This window comes from Xyrauchen texanus, chromosome 26, assembly GCF_025860055.1.
Source record: "Xyrauchen texanus isolate HMW12.3.18 chromosome 26, RBS_HiC_50CHRs, whole genome shotgun sequence".
Taxonomy (NCBI): Eukaryota; Metazoa; Chordata; class Actinopteri; order Cypriniformes; family Catostomidae; genus Xyrauchen; species Xyrauchen texanus.
In genome coordinates this window covers 36,961,447-36,976,471 of record NC_068301.1, presented here as the reverse complement: position 1 = coordinate 36,976,471, position 15,025 = coordinate 36,961,447, and the positions used below count along the sequence as shown (strand labels likewise).

At 34.9% G+C, this 15,025-nt stretch overlaps 1 protein-coding gene across 1 annotated transcript; it reads left to right on the top strand.

Annotated features, from left to right (window-relative positions):
• The first annotated feature begins 982 nt into the window (after nucleotides 1–982).
• Nucleotides 983–11,815, top strand: LOC127619539 (G2/M phase-specific E3 ubiquitin-protein ligase-like). The gene is made up of 12 exons (XM_052092388.1): nucleotides 983–1,029; nucleotides 8,157–8,288; nucleotides 8,397–8,474; nucleotides 9,011–9,058; nucleotides 9,145–9,270; nucleotides 9,428–9,598; nucleotides 9,708–10,003; nucleotides 10,091–10,401; nucleotides 10,531–10,709; nucleotides 10,832–11,004; nucleotides 11,114–11,328; nucleotides 11,494–11,815. Exons 3-12 carry the CDS (start codon nucleotides 8,457–8,459, stop codon nucleotides 11,745–11,747), a joined length of 1,791 nt encoding a protein of 596 aa, XP_051948348.1. The 5' UTR covers nucleotides 983–1,029; nucleotides 8,157–8,288; nucleotides 8,397–8,456; the 3' UTR covers nucleotides 11,748–11,815.
• Nucleotides 11,816–15,025: the final 3,210 nt, after the last annotated feature.

The window sequence follows — 15,025 nt, the reverse complement described above, 5'->3', positions numbered from 1 at the left end:
TTTGCTTCCTGGCCCAACCTTTACAAAGCTACCTACAGTGACAGAACGCAGAAAAATGACACAAACTGGATTTGGTAATGGCACAGTGAATTATGAGATTTTTTAAAATTATTATTATTTTTTATAATAATACAGTAATATTATTTTTTTTTCTTTCAAAACATCTTTAGGTAGCCCTGTGGATGACACAGGTAAAGAAAAAGTCTCCCAAATCCAAATGAATTGGAGTTTGGCAGATTTCAAACAATGTATCTGTCAAAGTTTCCCAGATGTCAGCCTGAATTTGATTGGATATGAATTAGCCAAGGCTGACAGAGGAAAGAAATTACAGAAGCTTCAGGTTACTTCTGTCAAAGAATTAAAGCAAGCTCTTGGCCGAAGTAGGCTGTACATTCTGCCATTAGCAGAATTATACCAGGTTTGTAATAATTTTCTTTGATAATGCTAAAATGTAAAAGTGTGTTGTTGTGTAAATGACAACAATTACTGTAGTATATTTTTTATCAAGTTAAATTGTTGTTTTATACCACAGTTATGTCTGAGGAGCAAACATGCAGTTTACTGTGTGTAAAGGCCTGTGACGTGATGAATGTGTGCTCACATAGGTTTGACTATTTGACTTTGTGTGCAGAAACATAAATAGCATTACTTAGGGGGGAGAATTGATCTCTTCCAAAGGACATTCTGTTACTTCTTAATATGGTCAAGACCAGAGTCAATGAAGAGCATGATAGATAATACATGTAAGCCCCACCTTGTCTGAGGAGATGTATTTAAGTAAAACCAAACCAGAGATGCTTTAGTTGTTGTTGGTACTGTGGTTTCACCGTAGGCAACTCGGCTTTATTGTGTGATAATAAAGTCTATTCTTCTGAAATCAAAACCCCAAAGATGCTGGAGTGATTTTTCACAAAATTGGCATGAAAAACTACTACAATTGGCGCCCGAACAGCGACAGAAGAGAGCAGAGTCGTTACATCGCGGGCTGGCTGGGAAAGCAAACACAAACACGGTGGCCACCATTAAGAGGTAAGCATATTTTGCTTATAAACGTTTGTGTTACTTGCCAGTTTGCCTGTGGTGGTAAGAACGCTCAAAAAGCTCTTCTAAACCAATAAAGAAAGGAAAATAAGAATAAAGGGTTTTGATTCCAGAAGAAATAATTGCATGCAATGATGCATGCAAATAAGCTGTTGCATGCAATGATGCATGCAACAGCTTATTTGCTGTTAAGGGCTTAGATGAAATAACAGTAAATAAGGGCAGATAAAGTTTAAGAAAATATTAATATAGGCATATGCGGATACCGCTCTTTGGAAATATTAATATAAGAGGTCTGAATAGGCATATGCGGATACCGCTCTTGGGAAATATTAATATAAGAGGTCTGAATAGGCATATGCGGATACCGCTCTTGGGAAATATTAATATAAGAGGTCTGAATAGGCATATGCGGATACCGCTCTTGGGAAATATTAATATAAGAGGTCTGAATAGGCATATGCGGATCCCGCTCATGGGAAATATTAATATAAGAGGTCTGAATAGTATGCGGATACCGCTCTTGGGAAATATTAATATAAGAGGTCTGAATAGGCATATGCGGATACCGCTCTTGGGAAATATTAATATAAGAGGTCTGAATAGGCATATGCGGATACCGCTCTTGGGAAATATTAATATAAGAGGTCTGAATAGGCATATGCGGATACCGCTCTTGGGAAATATTAATATAAGAGGTCTGAATAGGCATAAAAGATTAAAAAGTAAATAGATAAATTACTAATAATAAATCCTGCAGGTCACCTAAGAGGGGTGAAAAGTTGTCGTTCACTGTGTTAAGGAAGTGAATCAGTGATGGTAAAATAGGGGTGTTTTAGAATTTTAGTGTATCTTCTGAGAGCTCTGTGTTTATAAAGGCCTTGTGTTTGTAATAAGTGTAATATTTCTGTGCTTGTAAGAATAATTGTGGTTCAAAGAGTGTGCAGAGTGAATGTGTATGAAAAAGTATGACTGAATAAAAATATAAGTTCGGTACAGGGATTGGAATGTGTGATTAGTCGTTGACCATAAAAGGAACACTGTGTGGATGTAATATGAGCCCAATAAATAAATAAGAGACAAAGCGAATGGAGTAAAGTTGTTCAATAATGAAAGTGTGTCATTTATATGTTGAATGAATGTTTGAAATGAAAGCTGTCTCATAAAACTGTGGAAGGAAATTTCCGTTGTTAAAATATAGAAAACTAAAAATGTTCCAAAATATCAGCCTGTGCTGCATAAATGGTAAGGTGTATATATGCAATTTACAGCAGGGAAAATATATTTGGGCTATTTTCAACCTTCCATCAATATATGGAGGCAGAAGAGAGCTGATAATTACAGGCAGAGAAGGCACCTAATAAATATTCTAAATATTGCAAAGTGGAGATAAAACCAATGATAAGGATATATAGATAGAAACATAAATTTAATAAAGTATAAACAAATAATAAGAAAAAGAATAAAATAGCTGAAATAATATAGATGTAAAACGAAATTAGGAAAAAAGAAATCAAAAAGTTAACTTACAACTGGCTGGAAAACATTTAGTCTTGGCCGTTCTTAGTCTAGCAGCTGTTGATTGGAATGGGCTAGAACATAACTCCTAAACTAGACTGTAGCATAGAAATGTATTTGACTTCATGCAGATAATCTATACATTCAAGAGATATTGTAGGGTGTGTGACCAAGTTAGAGAGACTCAGCTTTGCTGCGTAGACAGAAAGTTAACTCTCAGCTTGTGAGGTTTTTTTAGAACTAGCAGCTGGCAGTGAAAATATGCTTAACTTCTGAACTGGTCAAATCACAGAAGAGAAGTAAACTTCATATAGAAAAGTTATGAAGTCAGAATAAATATCTGTGCTTAAAGTTTAACATTTCAAGCACAGGGACAAGTAACAATAAAAAATTGAAATTGAAATAAAAAATGAAACAACTGTAAAGTAATTAAAATCAGTTTGAGAAATCAAAAATAAAATAATAAATAATAAGAATAAGAATTAAAGCTTTAAGTCCAGTGTATTGCATTTAACTGAAGTCAACTAAGTAATTGGAATTTAAACAAAGGTTGTATTTAAGATAAGTGTTGTTATATTACATAAGGTAAAACTCCAGTGGAAAGAGTAAAATCTAGAAGTCCACTGTGTAAAATCTCAAAGAAATGAGAAAGCACAATAAAAGTATTAAAAAGTAAAGGTGAAAGAAATCGGGAAAATTGTTTCAAAATATTGCTGTTGAAGATTAGTGTAGAAGGAAATACATTTAAAGAAGAAATAAGAGACTAATTTATTCTCTAAATGTATTGATTTATCTAAATTAATGGTGCTAAAATAATTTTTCATTTTTATATGCCAAGCAAAAATGAAGAAGGAACAAGTGGAGAAATAAGAACTAAAATCTAGATGAAAACCGATCCTAAAAATTGACAAACATATAGGAAATGTATTCATGTATGGGGTATAATAATTCATATATTAGAAGAAGATAAGGAAAATGATTTAGAAAGACATTTAGATTAAAATGTAAAAAAATAAATAAAAAGATAAGAGTAAAAACTAAGAACAGGAAAAATAAAAAGAATAAAGTAAGAGCTATATCCAGAAAATTTAAAATTCACTGAGGAATATGAGACAGGGCAGAGAAAAAGCTGAGAGATGCAGAGGAGGGTAAAAGGACAGGGTTCTTTTTAAAAATACCTCCCTATGTGACCCCAAAGGTCAGCTCCCAAAGGTCAGCTCCCAAAGGTCAGCTCCAAATACTTTGGATAGAATGTGGATGTCATTTCACGTATTGTGGCCAGTAGTTATCAAAGCCACAGAAAATGGGAAAGGGAGATTAAAAAAAGGATTTTGAAATTGGAATATGAAAAGTAAATCAAATTCATGTGTCTGTTTTATGTTCTGTCTAGTCCAATATGAGAGAATAACATTTTTAACATTATTAAATTAAACTATAATGTCTTGATATATAAATGTTATATAAATGTATATAAACCCATGATTATATGTTTTATTTTTGATGTGTTTAAATATGTCTGGAGAACAATGTACATGTGTGTGCAACTTTATTGGTGTAAACTTGATCAACCAACAAAAATAAAACAGATAGTGTTTATTATTTTTGCTAGGAATGTCTGACTGGAGAGATTGAGTGAAACCTAAGTGCTCTTAATAGAAACCGATCCTGCACTCTGTAAGGAGAAAGAGCAGGAGGGGTTCAACCTGGTGTCTCTCATGGTGTCTCTCATAATGTCTCTAGTCAAACACAGGGGGCCCCCGAATTTAGGAAAAAGAGATAGCAGATTCTTTTGAGATTAGACATTTTTCTTTTATTTCTTGTTTTATATATACAGTGTAGGCATTGGTTGATCATGGGTACACTGAAAGGTGTCACTGAGACTAGAATTAAAGAAAAGAAATTTAAGAATGATTTAAATCATTTCATGTTCTCTACGTTTCAAATTTACTCAGATAAGTTTTTTCTTGGGTTTGTTCTATGACCAGTCATGCTAGATAAAATTGAAATAAGTCCCAATATGTGGTGTATTTGATTGAAAAAATATTGATAATGCTAAGGAAAAACTGGAAATTGGTACTGGGTGAAACTCATAGAAAAACATTAAGATTAAATTGAATATCATGAATAATTTGATGTTCATGTGTCTATTCTGTGTGAAATTGATGCTAACTATGTTTTACTCTCTCTGTTGTCAGCATTGTGTAAGTCATTTCAATAACTCATTCTGGAACCAGTCTCTCACCATTGCAGATTGCTGGGCCAGATGATTTATTGAAGAAGCTTATGTTACAGGAGACAGTCCGGAGAAAAGAAAAAACTGAGAAATACAGTATGTGGGCGGTTATATGATTGGCCCTCCTACTATCATGAATGCTGGTAATCATTACTGAATTGACATTTCAATTGTGGATTCAAATTTCTCTTGATAAGTTGATTTCAGTCATATATGACTAATTGGATGTTTGATTCTCCAAATGCCATCCATGGGTTCAATATCCATGTCTAAATTGTTCTGAGGGTCTAAATTTCAATCCAGCATCTAATTGCGAATTTGTTGATATGAAGGTTAAATATAAAAACTTAATGGCAAAGTAAGAGTAACATATTGGATTGTTTACTCCCCTAAATTTTCCAAAGACTACCCTCACTTTAAAGAAAAAGATTAATCAGTACTACAAGGTGTTAATTAAGTGTCTATCTCTAGTAAGCTATTTTTATTTTGAGTTAAATCCATGAAAATACAATTTAAGAGGTATACAGTCTATGAACAGTGACATCTGTCTCTATTATTTAACTGAATAATTGATCATGAAATGCTGATAAGTATTAGACGATAATAGCTGAAAAATCATATTATTAAAGGATGATAACATTAGGATATAAAAATGAGACTAGTAAGAAATTCACAGGACATAATGTATTTCACTGATCAATTATTGCAAAACACAAGATATATGTCTGAACTTCCATTGTGCCACTTTACTATTTTATTTTGTTTAAAATCTTCAATTTATTTTCTGTTAATTTAAAAAGGTGATTTATGTTGGTTTATTTGACATAATGAAAATACCTTCTCCAGAGAAAGAGTAAGAAAAGGGAGAAAGTAATCATAAGAGAGTTTTAAATAAAAACTTAAATTTCTCAATGGTCTGAATACAAATGCGCATTAATTTTATTGCGCAAGGAGGGAAGGGATAAGAGAAGTAGAAATTCTAGAAGTTTTCTTGAAGATGGTTTACAATGGCAAAGGTTGAAAGCAGATAATATAATAAAATATATTTGATTATATCATTTTATTAAATTACATTTATCACTATTCTCACTGTTGTAGAATTACAAATGTGTTATTGTGATTTTCTAAGAAAAAAAGGAATAACTGTAACAACAGTGTGAAGGAGTGCAATCTCTCTCTCAAAATTCTTTCCCTCTCCCTCTCAGTTTAAGTTTTTAAGTGGGCTAGAACCATATCACTAATTTGTTTTATTTTCTTTTGATTTTATTTTCTTTTACATGGAAAATGATGTGATTTGACAATAATGTTAGATACAGTAATATGAAGGAAAGGTTCAAACAGCTTTCCTCATCATGATTAAAGATTTGTTATTTTCAGAGGGCAATTTGAATCTCATACTAAAGATAAGATATTTGGTTGAGTGTACATCTGGATGAATAAATGTAGGTTCTAAAACTACCTAGAAATTATTAAATTAAGTGATGATTTAAATTAAGCATCTTAGAAGCTTGACAGAGGCGATCCTGTATTTTGATTTGTTCTGATGGATAGTCTTCACCAAGAGACAAAGTCTTTTATGACCTTTGCTAAATGAGAAAATATAACAACTTGAATGGAAATTAGTGAACTGTAAATGAGTTCAATTGTTGCATTTTACTTTTCATTTGGACAATTTCAATAGATTGTTGAACTGTGAATAATGCTTTGTGAATTTAACCATGTTTTGGACTGTCTCAATGTTTGAGCAGTTGTAGATGGCTCCATTGGCTGTGATGGTTCTCAGGTGATGCTCCCTGAAGCAAGGGAAAATGTTTGTTTACAGATACCAAATTATTAAAGATTGGATAATAAGACTGAGCGGTACCGAGACCAGAGACAAGAGATGATGACCCAATAATGGGTAAAATTCTCCAGTGGCAAGAGGTGACGACCCAATGACGGGTAAAGACTCTCTAATTGCAAAATGAGAGCTGCCTAAGACAGGGCGCCACCGCCCTGGAAACATGCCCAAGAAGGGTGAACTGGGTTTAAGGAAGTGGATGGATGCTTTAAGGAAAGAAGCATCAAAAGGGAGGTCTAGAAGAAACCTGCCAGAAGTTGTGAGTTCCACTCAACCTGACAGTGTCTTAATAACCGCTTTATTAAAATATTTTATCACAGTGATGAATAACAAGCATTCTATCACTGTGTTATCAGGGATCACACCCTGTGTAGAAGACCAATTATAGATTGATTTTGGAGGTAAAGCTTTGAGAACCGTTGCATACAAAGAAGTGCCTAAATTATTATTAAGCAAACCTGGGACTGTTTGCATGATGAAGGAAAATTATTTTTATTTATGCTGTTATTGAACTCATATACATTTGAATAATAATGAAGAATGGAAAAGAATATATGGTGGTGACTAAAAATGAACATGACCTGATTGCCAAAAGAAATGGGGTACACAATTAACTAAAATTAATATAATATCTGGATAATAACATTGTGGAAGGAATAAGATTCTGTGTGATCCTTAGTAAAATAATTTTGGATTCAAGCAACAGTAAAGCAGATGACTTTGATTGATGTGAATGGCCCAGTGCAATGGCAACTACCCTGAATGGACAGAAAGACCAAATTGGGAGGAAATTGATTCCTTCAATGCATATATAAGAAGATATGAAGAACCATGCCCTGGGTGTAAGTGCTGGTTAACCTCTCCCCAAAGGGTGATCCTCTACGATGCGCAAAGCATCTGGGTTGAAGACATCTACACTACAAGCAAGAACTCTTAAAATTAGGATGAATATTTTGTTTAATGCAATCTACATAACTGTGACAACCAAAAACAAGACCAAACCAGGAGCACGTACATGCTTAAATATGTTAATTTGTGACTATAGAAAGTCACAGAGGAGGGAATATGTAGTATATTTTTTATCAAGTTAAATTGTTGTTTTATACCACAGTTATGTCTGAGGAGCAAACATGCAGTTTACTGTGTGTAAAGGCCTGTGACGTGATGAATGTGTGCTCACATAGGTTTGACTATTTGACTTTGTGTGCAGAAACATAAATAGCATTACTTAGGGGAGAATTGATCTCTTCCAAAGGACATTCTGTTACTTCTTAATATGGTCAAGACCAGAGTCAATGAAGAGCATGATGGATAATACATGTAAGCCCCACCTTGTTTGAGGAGATGTATTTAAGTAAAACCAAACCAGAGATGCTTTAGTTGTTGTTGGTACTGTGGTTTCACCGTAGGCAACTCGGCTTTATTGTGTGATAATAAAGTCTATTCTTCTGAAATCAAAACCCCAAAGATGCTGAGTGATTTTTCACAAAATTGGCATGAAAAACTACTACATTACCCGCACAGGAATCACCACCTCCTTTGTGCCAGTCACAAAGTGCACCTGAAGCAGGAGCCAATTCTGAGAGAACTCCATCCGTGGTGATTGACCTTACTGATTTTAGTGGCAACACAGATGATACTGCAGACAGCACAGTGGTAACTAAGAGTAGACCTATAACGTTTTAAACCAATATGTACCAGAGTCTGTGTTGATCATTTGTTTCTCATAATATTTAAGTCAGATATTTTTTTATGTGTTAATAGGTCTTGCAGCAGTGGCGATCTTTGCGGCAAGAACAAAACAAAGAATTTGAACAATCTTTAATGGCAGACAGAGAAAAAGTAACTGTATTATTTCACTGCAACCCAGCAACCACCTATCTTTTTACTTTCTAAATTTGCAAGTATACATCAAAGAAACATGATAGTAGCATACTGTTAGTCTTGTAATACTTCAGCTAATATGTGTAAATGTCTTTGATTAAGAACATTATTAAAATCCTGCATTAAGCTATATATAAACTGCATTAGCTGTATATATATAAACTTTTGAATGTTGAGGTCCTCTTTACTAATCTTGAGAAAATCGTGTTTGTGACCAGTTGCAAAACATGAGTCCGGGGTGAAAGACATTTTTAATTTAAGGAAGATTTGAACCCATTTAACCTTTAGTACATTTTCTGAATTGGCATTAAGGTCTGGATGGTATAAGAAACTTAGATGGTTGAAATACAAAAGAAACAATTTATTTGAGAGTATGGACACTAAACTGCTCTGTAATGTTTTTTTATGAACATACTAGTTCTAAGGTATATCAATAGGTGTAAATATACATTTCTATTTAAATAGAATCCACAAATTCTTTATATTATAAACAGGAGATGAGACGCCAATGTTTAGAGGCACAGGAGAAGAGTCGACTACAGGTAAACGTTATTTAAAACAATATAACTAATGATTTGTTTGGTTGAAGTAAAAGTACTGCATTCATGTAACCTTGGTTGCATAATAGGCAATTGAAGACAGACGGAAGAGGATTGCGAATTACGAGGAACCCATTGATGCTGTGCCCATCAAATTCAAGTTTCCTAATGGAGTGGAAAAAATTCGAAAATTCATCTTGTCAGACACAATTCAAGTAAATGACTCCCTATTTTTAATAAAAGTATAGACAATAAGGATAGAAAACAGTCATGATTTAAAATGTGTTTGGAAATAATATAGTAAATGGTATAATAATAATTGTATAATAATGTCACTAAGTGTAATCTACCTATGTTTCATGTACTTTTCAGATCTTATTTGACTTTGTTGGTCAGGATGACCTGTCCAGTGAAGTGTTCTATGTTCAAGATGCGATCTCATCTACACCTCTTGAAAATAACCTTTCAGGAACACTTAATGATTACAACATCCAGGGTCATTCAACTCTTTATGTTATTTGGGTTTCACCAATGGATGCACACGTGAGTAACCCTTCTATTTATAGTCTCTGCAATTATTTTAGGAGTATATCATTTTTTTCTTATTTTTTTTTATATATTTTTTATTTAAAATATTGTTCTATATGTACAGGAAAGTCAAGATAAACAGAACGAGGCAAGCATTCAAGTGAATTCTGGTGAAGTTCATTTCACCTCATCCTTTTCCAACCAGTCACTTCCATCATCATCACATGAACCGATTACTTCTTTGCCACTGAATGATTGTCATTCCCCAACACCCCCAAACTGGTCACCTGCTCCTTCACCTGCGCATTGGTCACCTGCTCCTTCACCTTCTCACACATATCATCCTTGGTCACCTGAACGCTCTCTTTACACTCAACCGTCCTCTGTAACAACTGACAACTGTGAAATTATTTCAGATCAGTATGTTATGTTATACTTTAAAGGAATTTAAAACTAAACTTTTTCAGACACATAAAAGCTAAATTATTTTACTCCTTTGTGTTTTAGAGTTGAGCTACAGATGATTTTGAAGAAGCTTCATAGCAGAGTTGATCTCTCATGTTGTCCCACAAGCAATCAAATTAATGTAAGTCGAGACAACATATTACAAGGTAGTCTGCACACTTTCAAACGGAGGCGCTTCAATCCAGAAGCAAGGCTGGATGTGATTTTTGTGGACTCTGATGGGGTTGGAGAAGGAGCTATAGATGATGGTGGACCAACCAGGGAATACCTACGCTTGCTGATGAGGGAAATCCAGATATCCAAAATATTTGAAGGTCCGGAAGATAACAGACTACTGGCTCTTGATACTCATGGTGAGGATTATCTAATTTCCTTTTCTTTTTTTCTTATGAAATATATTTATATATATTTCACCACATTCACTAAATATATATATATATATATATATATATATATATATATATATTGTATATGTTTTTCAGCCCTTGAGAATGGCTTGTACACGACCATTGCAAAAATGATTGCAGTGTGCATAATTCATGGTGGAGTTGGCCCTCGTTTTTTTTCTGATCGTCTCTTTATGCAACTCTGTGGCACATGTACACTTCCTGCCTCCCTTGAGGAAATAGCAGACCGCTGCTTCAGAGAAAAACTATCAAAGGTGATTATAAACTTTAGACTTTTACATTAAACGGTCTCATCTATGCAGGGATTTTTTATTTTGTCATTTGCAATGGATGCTTTGTGATTTCATGGCATAACGTTCTAATGATTTACTTGTAGATTAAAGAAGCAGACTCTGTTCAAAAAGCAAATTCTGCAATCTCAGATGCTGGGGACAGTCTGAACATGATGGGAGCACTTAGGTACATCTCATCACTTGAAGAGAGGGATTCCCTGGTCCAATCTGCAGCAGAATACTTTGTGAATGGGCGGACAAATTTGGCTCTCAGACAGTAAGTATCCATAATGAGATCCATGTAAATGCCTTACAAAGGAAAAATGTAGTAAATGTAAATTTTGGATGTGACTAAAATCTCATTACGACTAAATGTCCTGTGACAGATTTGAAGAGGGTTTCAAAACGTTTGGTCTGATGGACGAGCTAAAAAATCATGCTGAAATCTTTGAGGACCTGTTTGTCAATGCTATCAGACCACTGGAGGCAAAAGATCTGACAACTCTTTTCGAAGTGGACTTCTCACCCCTTGGCAGCAACAAAAGGCAGCTGGAAAATAAGACCATCTGTTTCTGGAGAGACTGGTTAATAGATGTAGAAGGTAGTGTTTTTAGTGCTTTATCATTTAAAAAATTAATTAGCATTTAATGTGATTTTGAGTGACACATTAAGGTAAATTTATTTCAAATAAAAAAAAAAAATTTTATATTCAATTTAACCCTTATTCTGCTTTTTTGTGTGTCTGTCTGAATCTGTGTGGCTACAGAAGGTGACTTCAATCCGTTGACACTGGAAATGGTGCTGCAGTTTGCTTCTGGAGCCTCATCTGTGCCTCCTCTAGGATTCCCCCGTCAGCCAAAAATTGAATTTTTACATTCATTTGGTCAAGACACCAGAATATTTCCAGAGGCCAACACATGCCTTATTGTTCTCAGACTTCCAATTCACAGTACCTACGAATCGTTTAGAACCTACATGACTGAAGGTATTCTGCAGTCGCCAACTTTCGGCACCATGTAGTACCTTGTTCATGTAAGGGTGATAAAATAAATACTTGAAATAATTGTCTTAACACTTATCCACACTTATGCCAGCTCAAACACACATTTTACTGTTACTGTGTTTACTGTTATTGTTGTACTATTCTTACCTTTAATGTTTGATTTATATTAGCACATTTTGCTTCATTTACTCGATTTATCAACATCAGTTTTAATTCCTCTAAATTGAAAAGTAAATAACAGCAATTTGTGATTCAAAACAGTAATCCATCTGACATCTAAATGTTTCACTGTATAAATGCAACAATAAAACCTGAATTTGATTGCATTTGTCTGAATCCTTTTTCACATTGGAGTCTAGTAATCCTGCTAAAAACATTTTGTCAGAGCATGAAACAGACAGTGTGGTATTTACCTGAAGGCATTTAATAGATTTATTTAATGGGGGGGGGGGGGACCTTTGAGATCCTAGCATCCAGAATACATCAACATTTTTATCACTCTGATGGAGCGTTTCAAGAAAAAAACACGCTGTATCACAAATTGTATCTCAGCTATCTTGTAATGTGTTTGCAATTTCTCTGCAGCATGTCTGGTACTTAGCAGTAGTATCTGAGATGGTCTCAATTGCCTGCATAATGTTTTGCTGCTGCTGATGGCTCAGATTGATTCTAGGTTGCTCCACAACTACAGCTGGAAAATGATCTTCGTCATCATCAGTCACAGGGAAGTTGTCTATACCATGTTGTGCCAAAAGCTCTTGTAGAGTTTGTGTGCTGTAAGGATCTTCACCAAAAACATTGCTGATGGCTCTGCAGTTTGTCTCCATGTTGGCAAGCATTCCTGCAGTCCATATTTGGACAGGTGTTTTATTGTTCTCCGTTCTGATTTTGTGGTGATTCCATCCATTCCTAAATAGACCCAGTCTCTTTTGTATCTCTGGAAGGAAGACAATTTGCAGGGACATCTTGTGGACATCATCATCTGGATCAAGGACCTCAGAATCCTCAAGAGTGTAGAACAAGTTGTAGAAGTACTGGAGCACATGCAGGAAAACATCTCTCCAAAGCCGCTCTATGCGCTGATTGTGAACAGATTCTCCCGTTATGTGACTCCTCCGTTCCACCCCTTGAACAAGATTCATGAAGAAGGCGATTTGTGAATTTTCTCCTCCATGGTCAGATCGCACTTGCGAAGGAAGGCCATAAAGACATGTGGCCTTCACAAACTGGGTCAGCACAGTGGAGGCACGGTTATTTGTGTTGCAGCTCAGGTAGGTTATAAGGCGAGATTTCCCATCGATGGCTCCATGTACAACAAAACCCCACCTTGTATTAAAAAAAAGGCATAAAAAAAACACAAGGTTAATTAATAAAAAATAAGTGCATTCATAATATCTTAAATAGCACTAGTAGCTCCTAACCATAAATTAAGAAGGGGCAGATTCTGGATCGTAGTGATAGATAATGATTAAGTGCTTGTGTTATAGATTAGCGGAGTGTGATATTGACAAATTATTTCTTGATATTTTTGGGGATTTTGTCAATAACGATAATAACACAATATTTGTACTCTTTTTATCATGAAAAATAACATTATTATAAAAACCGCATTATATAAATTTGTGTTGTTAATTTTATCCTTTAGTAATGATACCAGCTGACAGGTTTTCCTGTATGTTTACAGCATTAGTTAAGAGATTTATTTTTTTCTTGAGAAAATTTAAACATATTTATCCAAATTAATTGGTATTGAATTAAGATCGGAATCAAATCGCAAGCTTATCATGAAATTTGTGTCAAGCACTTAATAACAGTAGTCTACCCGTCATGTAAACATAACATGTTGTCACTAAATTTAATGAAGTTCTGTTTAGTTACCAATTGTTTTGACAACCACAATATTGTGTTGCAAGGTTTTTTTCCTCAAAACGAAATTTGCATTTCATGTGATTTCTTTTGCTGTTCACACTAGCTAAATAAGATCAGATTCCAATAAGATATGCACAAAAATTGGGTTTGGACTGACAGTCTGAATAAGGCTTTTTTGACAAGATTTATGCCAGAAGCCCTTCCTGATGTAACCCAGCACTGGAAGTGCACTAACTTGTGCAACCCCTAGTACTACTAGGGCCCTGTTTCCACCTGTTATTAAGATGTGTTTTGGTCGATCGGATCACAAGAAGACGAGGGAGACAAATTCCCGTTTACACCTGGGGTTACATCAGTCTCTTTTGTCTCTTTTAGTGTTTCCAGTCCACTGAACCTGTGTGTCTTTGTATTGGGGAGGGATGAATAGTGTATTACCTAATCAACCGCATATTTCCATCTATGTGCCATAAACTGTTCGGATGAGGAACATGGTAGACTCTTCTGGCAATGGCATTACTCCACCTGCGTGCAGTCGCAGTGGGATCGATTAGGGTAAGGGCTTCTCGGACCCTGCACCGCTGGACAAACAGCCCTTCTCCACGTAGCAGCCCCCTCATGATCTAAGAAGTAATAATAAAAGCAAATGTTTTAATTTGACAGTATGGTTGTGGTTGACAGAATAATGAATTTGACTTTCCTTTGCCTAACACACCTCACTTCCTGTGTTGGGATAGAGACTGTGAAGTCTTCTGACATGCTGAATGAGCTCTTCCTCAGTCACTTGTGTTTGCAGTTTTCGTACAGGAATTCCGAGCTGTTTAGTTTTCCTATAAATAAATGAAGATGAGCAGCCCAGAATATTGGCCATCTGCTTAATGTTGTGTCCTTGTTTCATTAGAAACTCAATTTGCTGCTTTGAAACATTAATGGAAGGTCTTCCACATACACCTATGACAAGAAGTAACAAAGAACAATTGAACAACAATTAACAGACACTGCTGAGGCCACACGGGCATTCATAACAGTGTGTCTCCACTGGTCGCTCTGCTCCGCACCGTTATGAATGCCTGTGCGGCCGTGCGCATTTTACTTAATCTAGTACGTTTTCAATCTATTAAGTAGTCTATCTATCTAAGTGTAATCTATTAAATGTAAAAATCACAATTTAAATGATTAAATACAATTAAATATGAAGTGTCTGTGTTCCTTTAATAATTTGTTAGAAAAATTCTAGGAATTTTCAAAGTTGGGAATGGGAATTAACGATAATACATGGGAATTAACGGCTTAATTTACAAAATTGCATGTAAGCCTATAACAGGGAATGCAGTTGAAAATAATCTTTTTTTAAAACAACCAGATTTAATGCCAATTCAGCAAAAATTCTACCCTGCACATTCCTCACTCACTTCAGGGCTATTGAGGC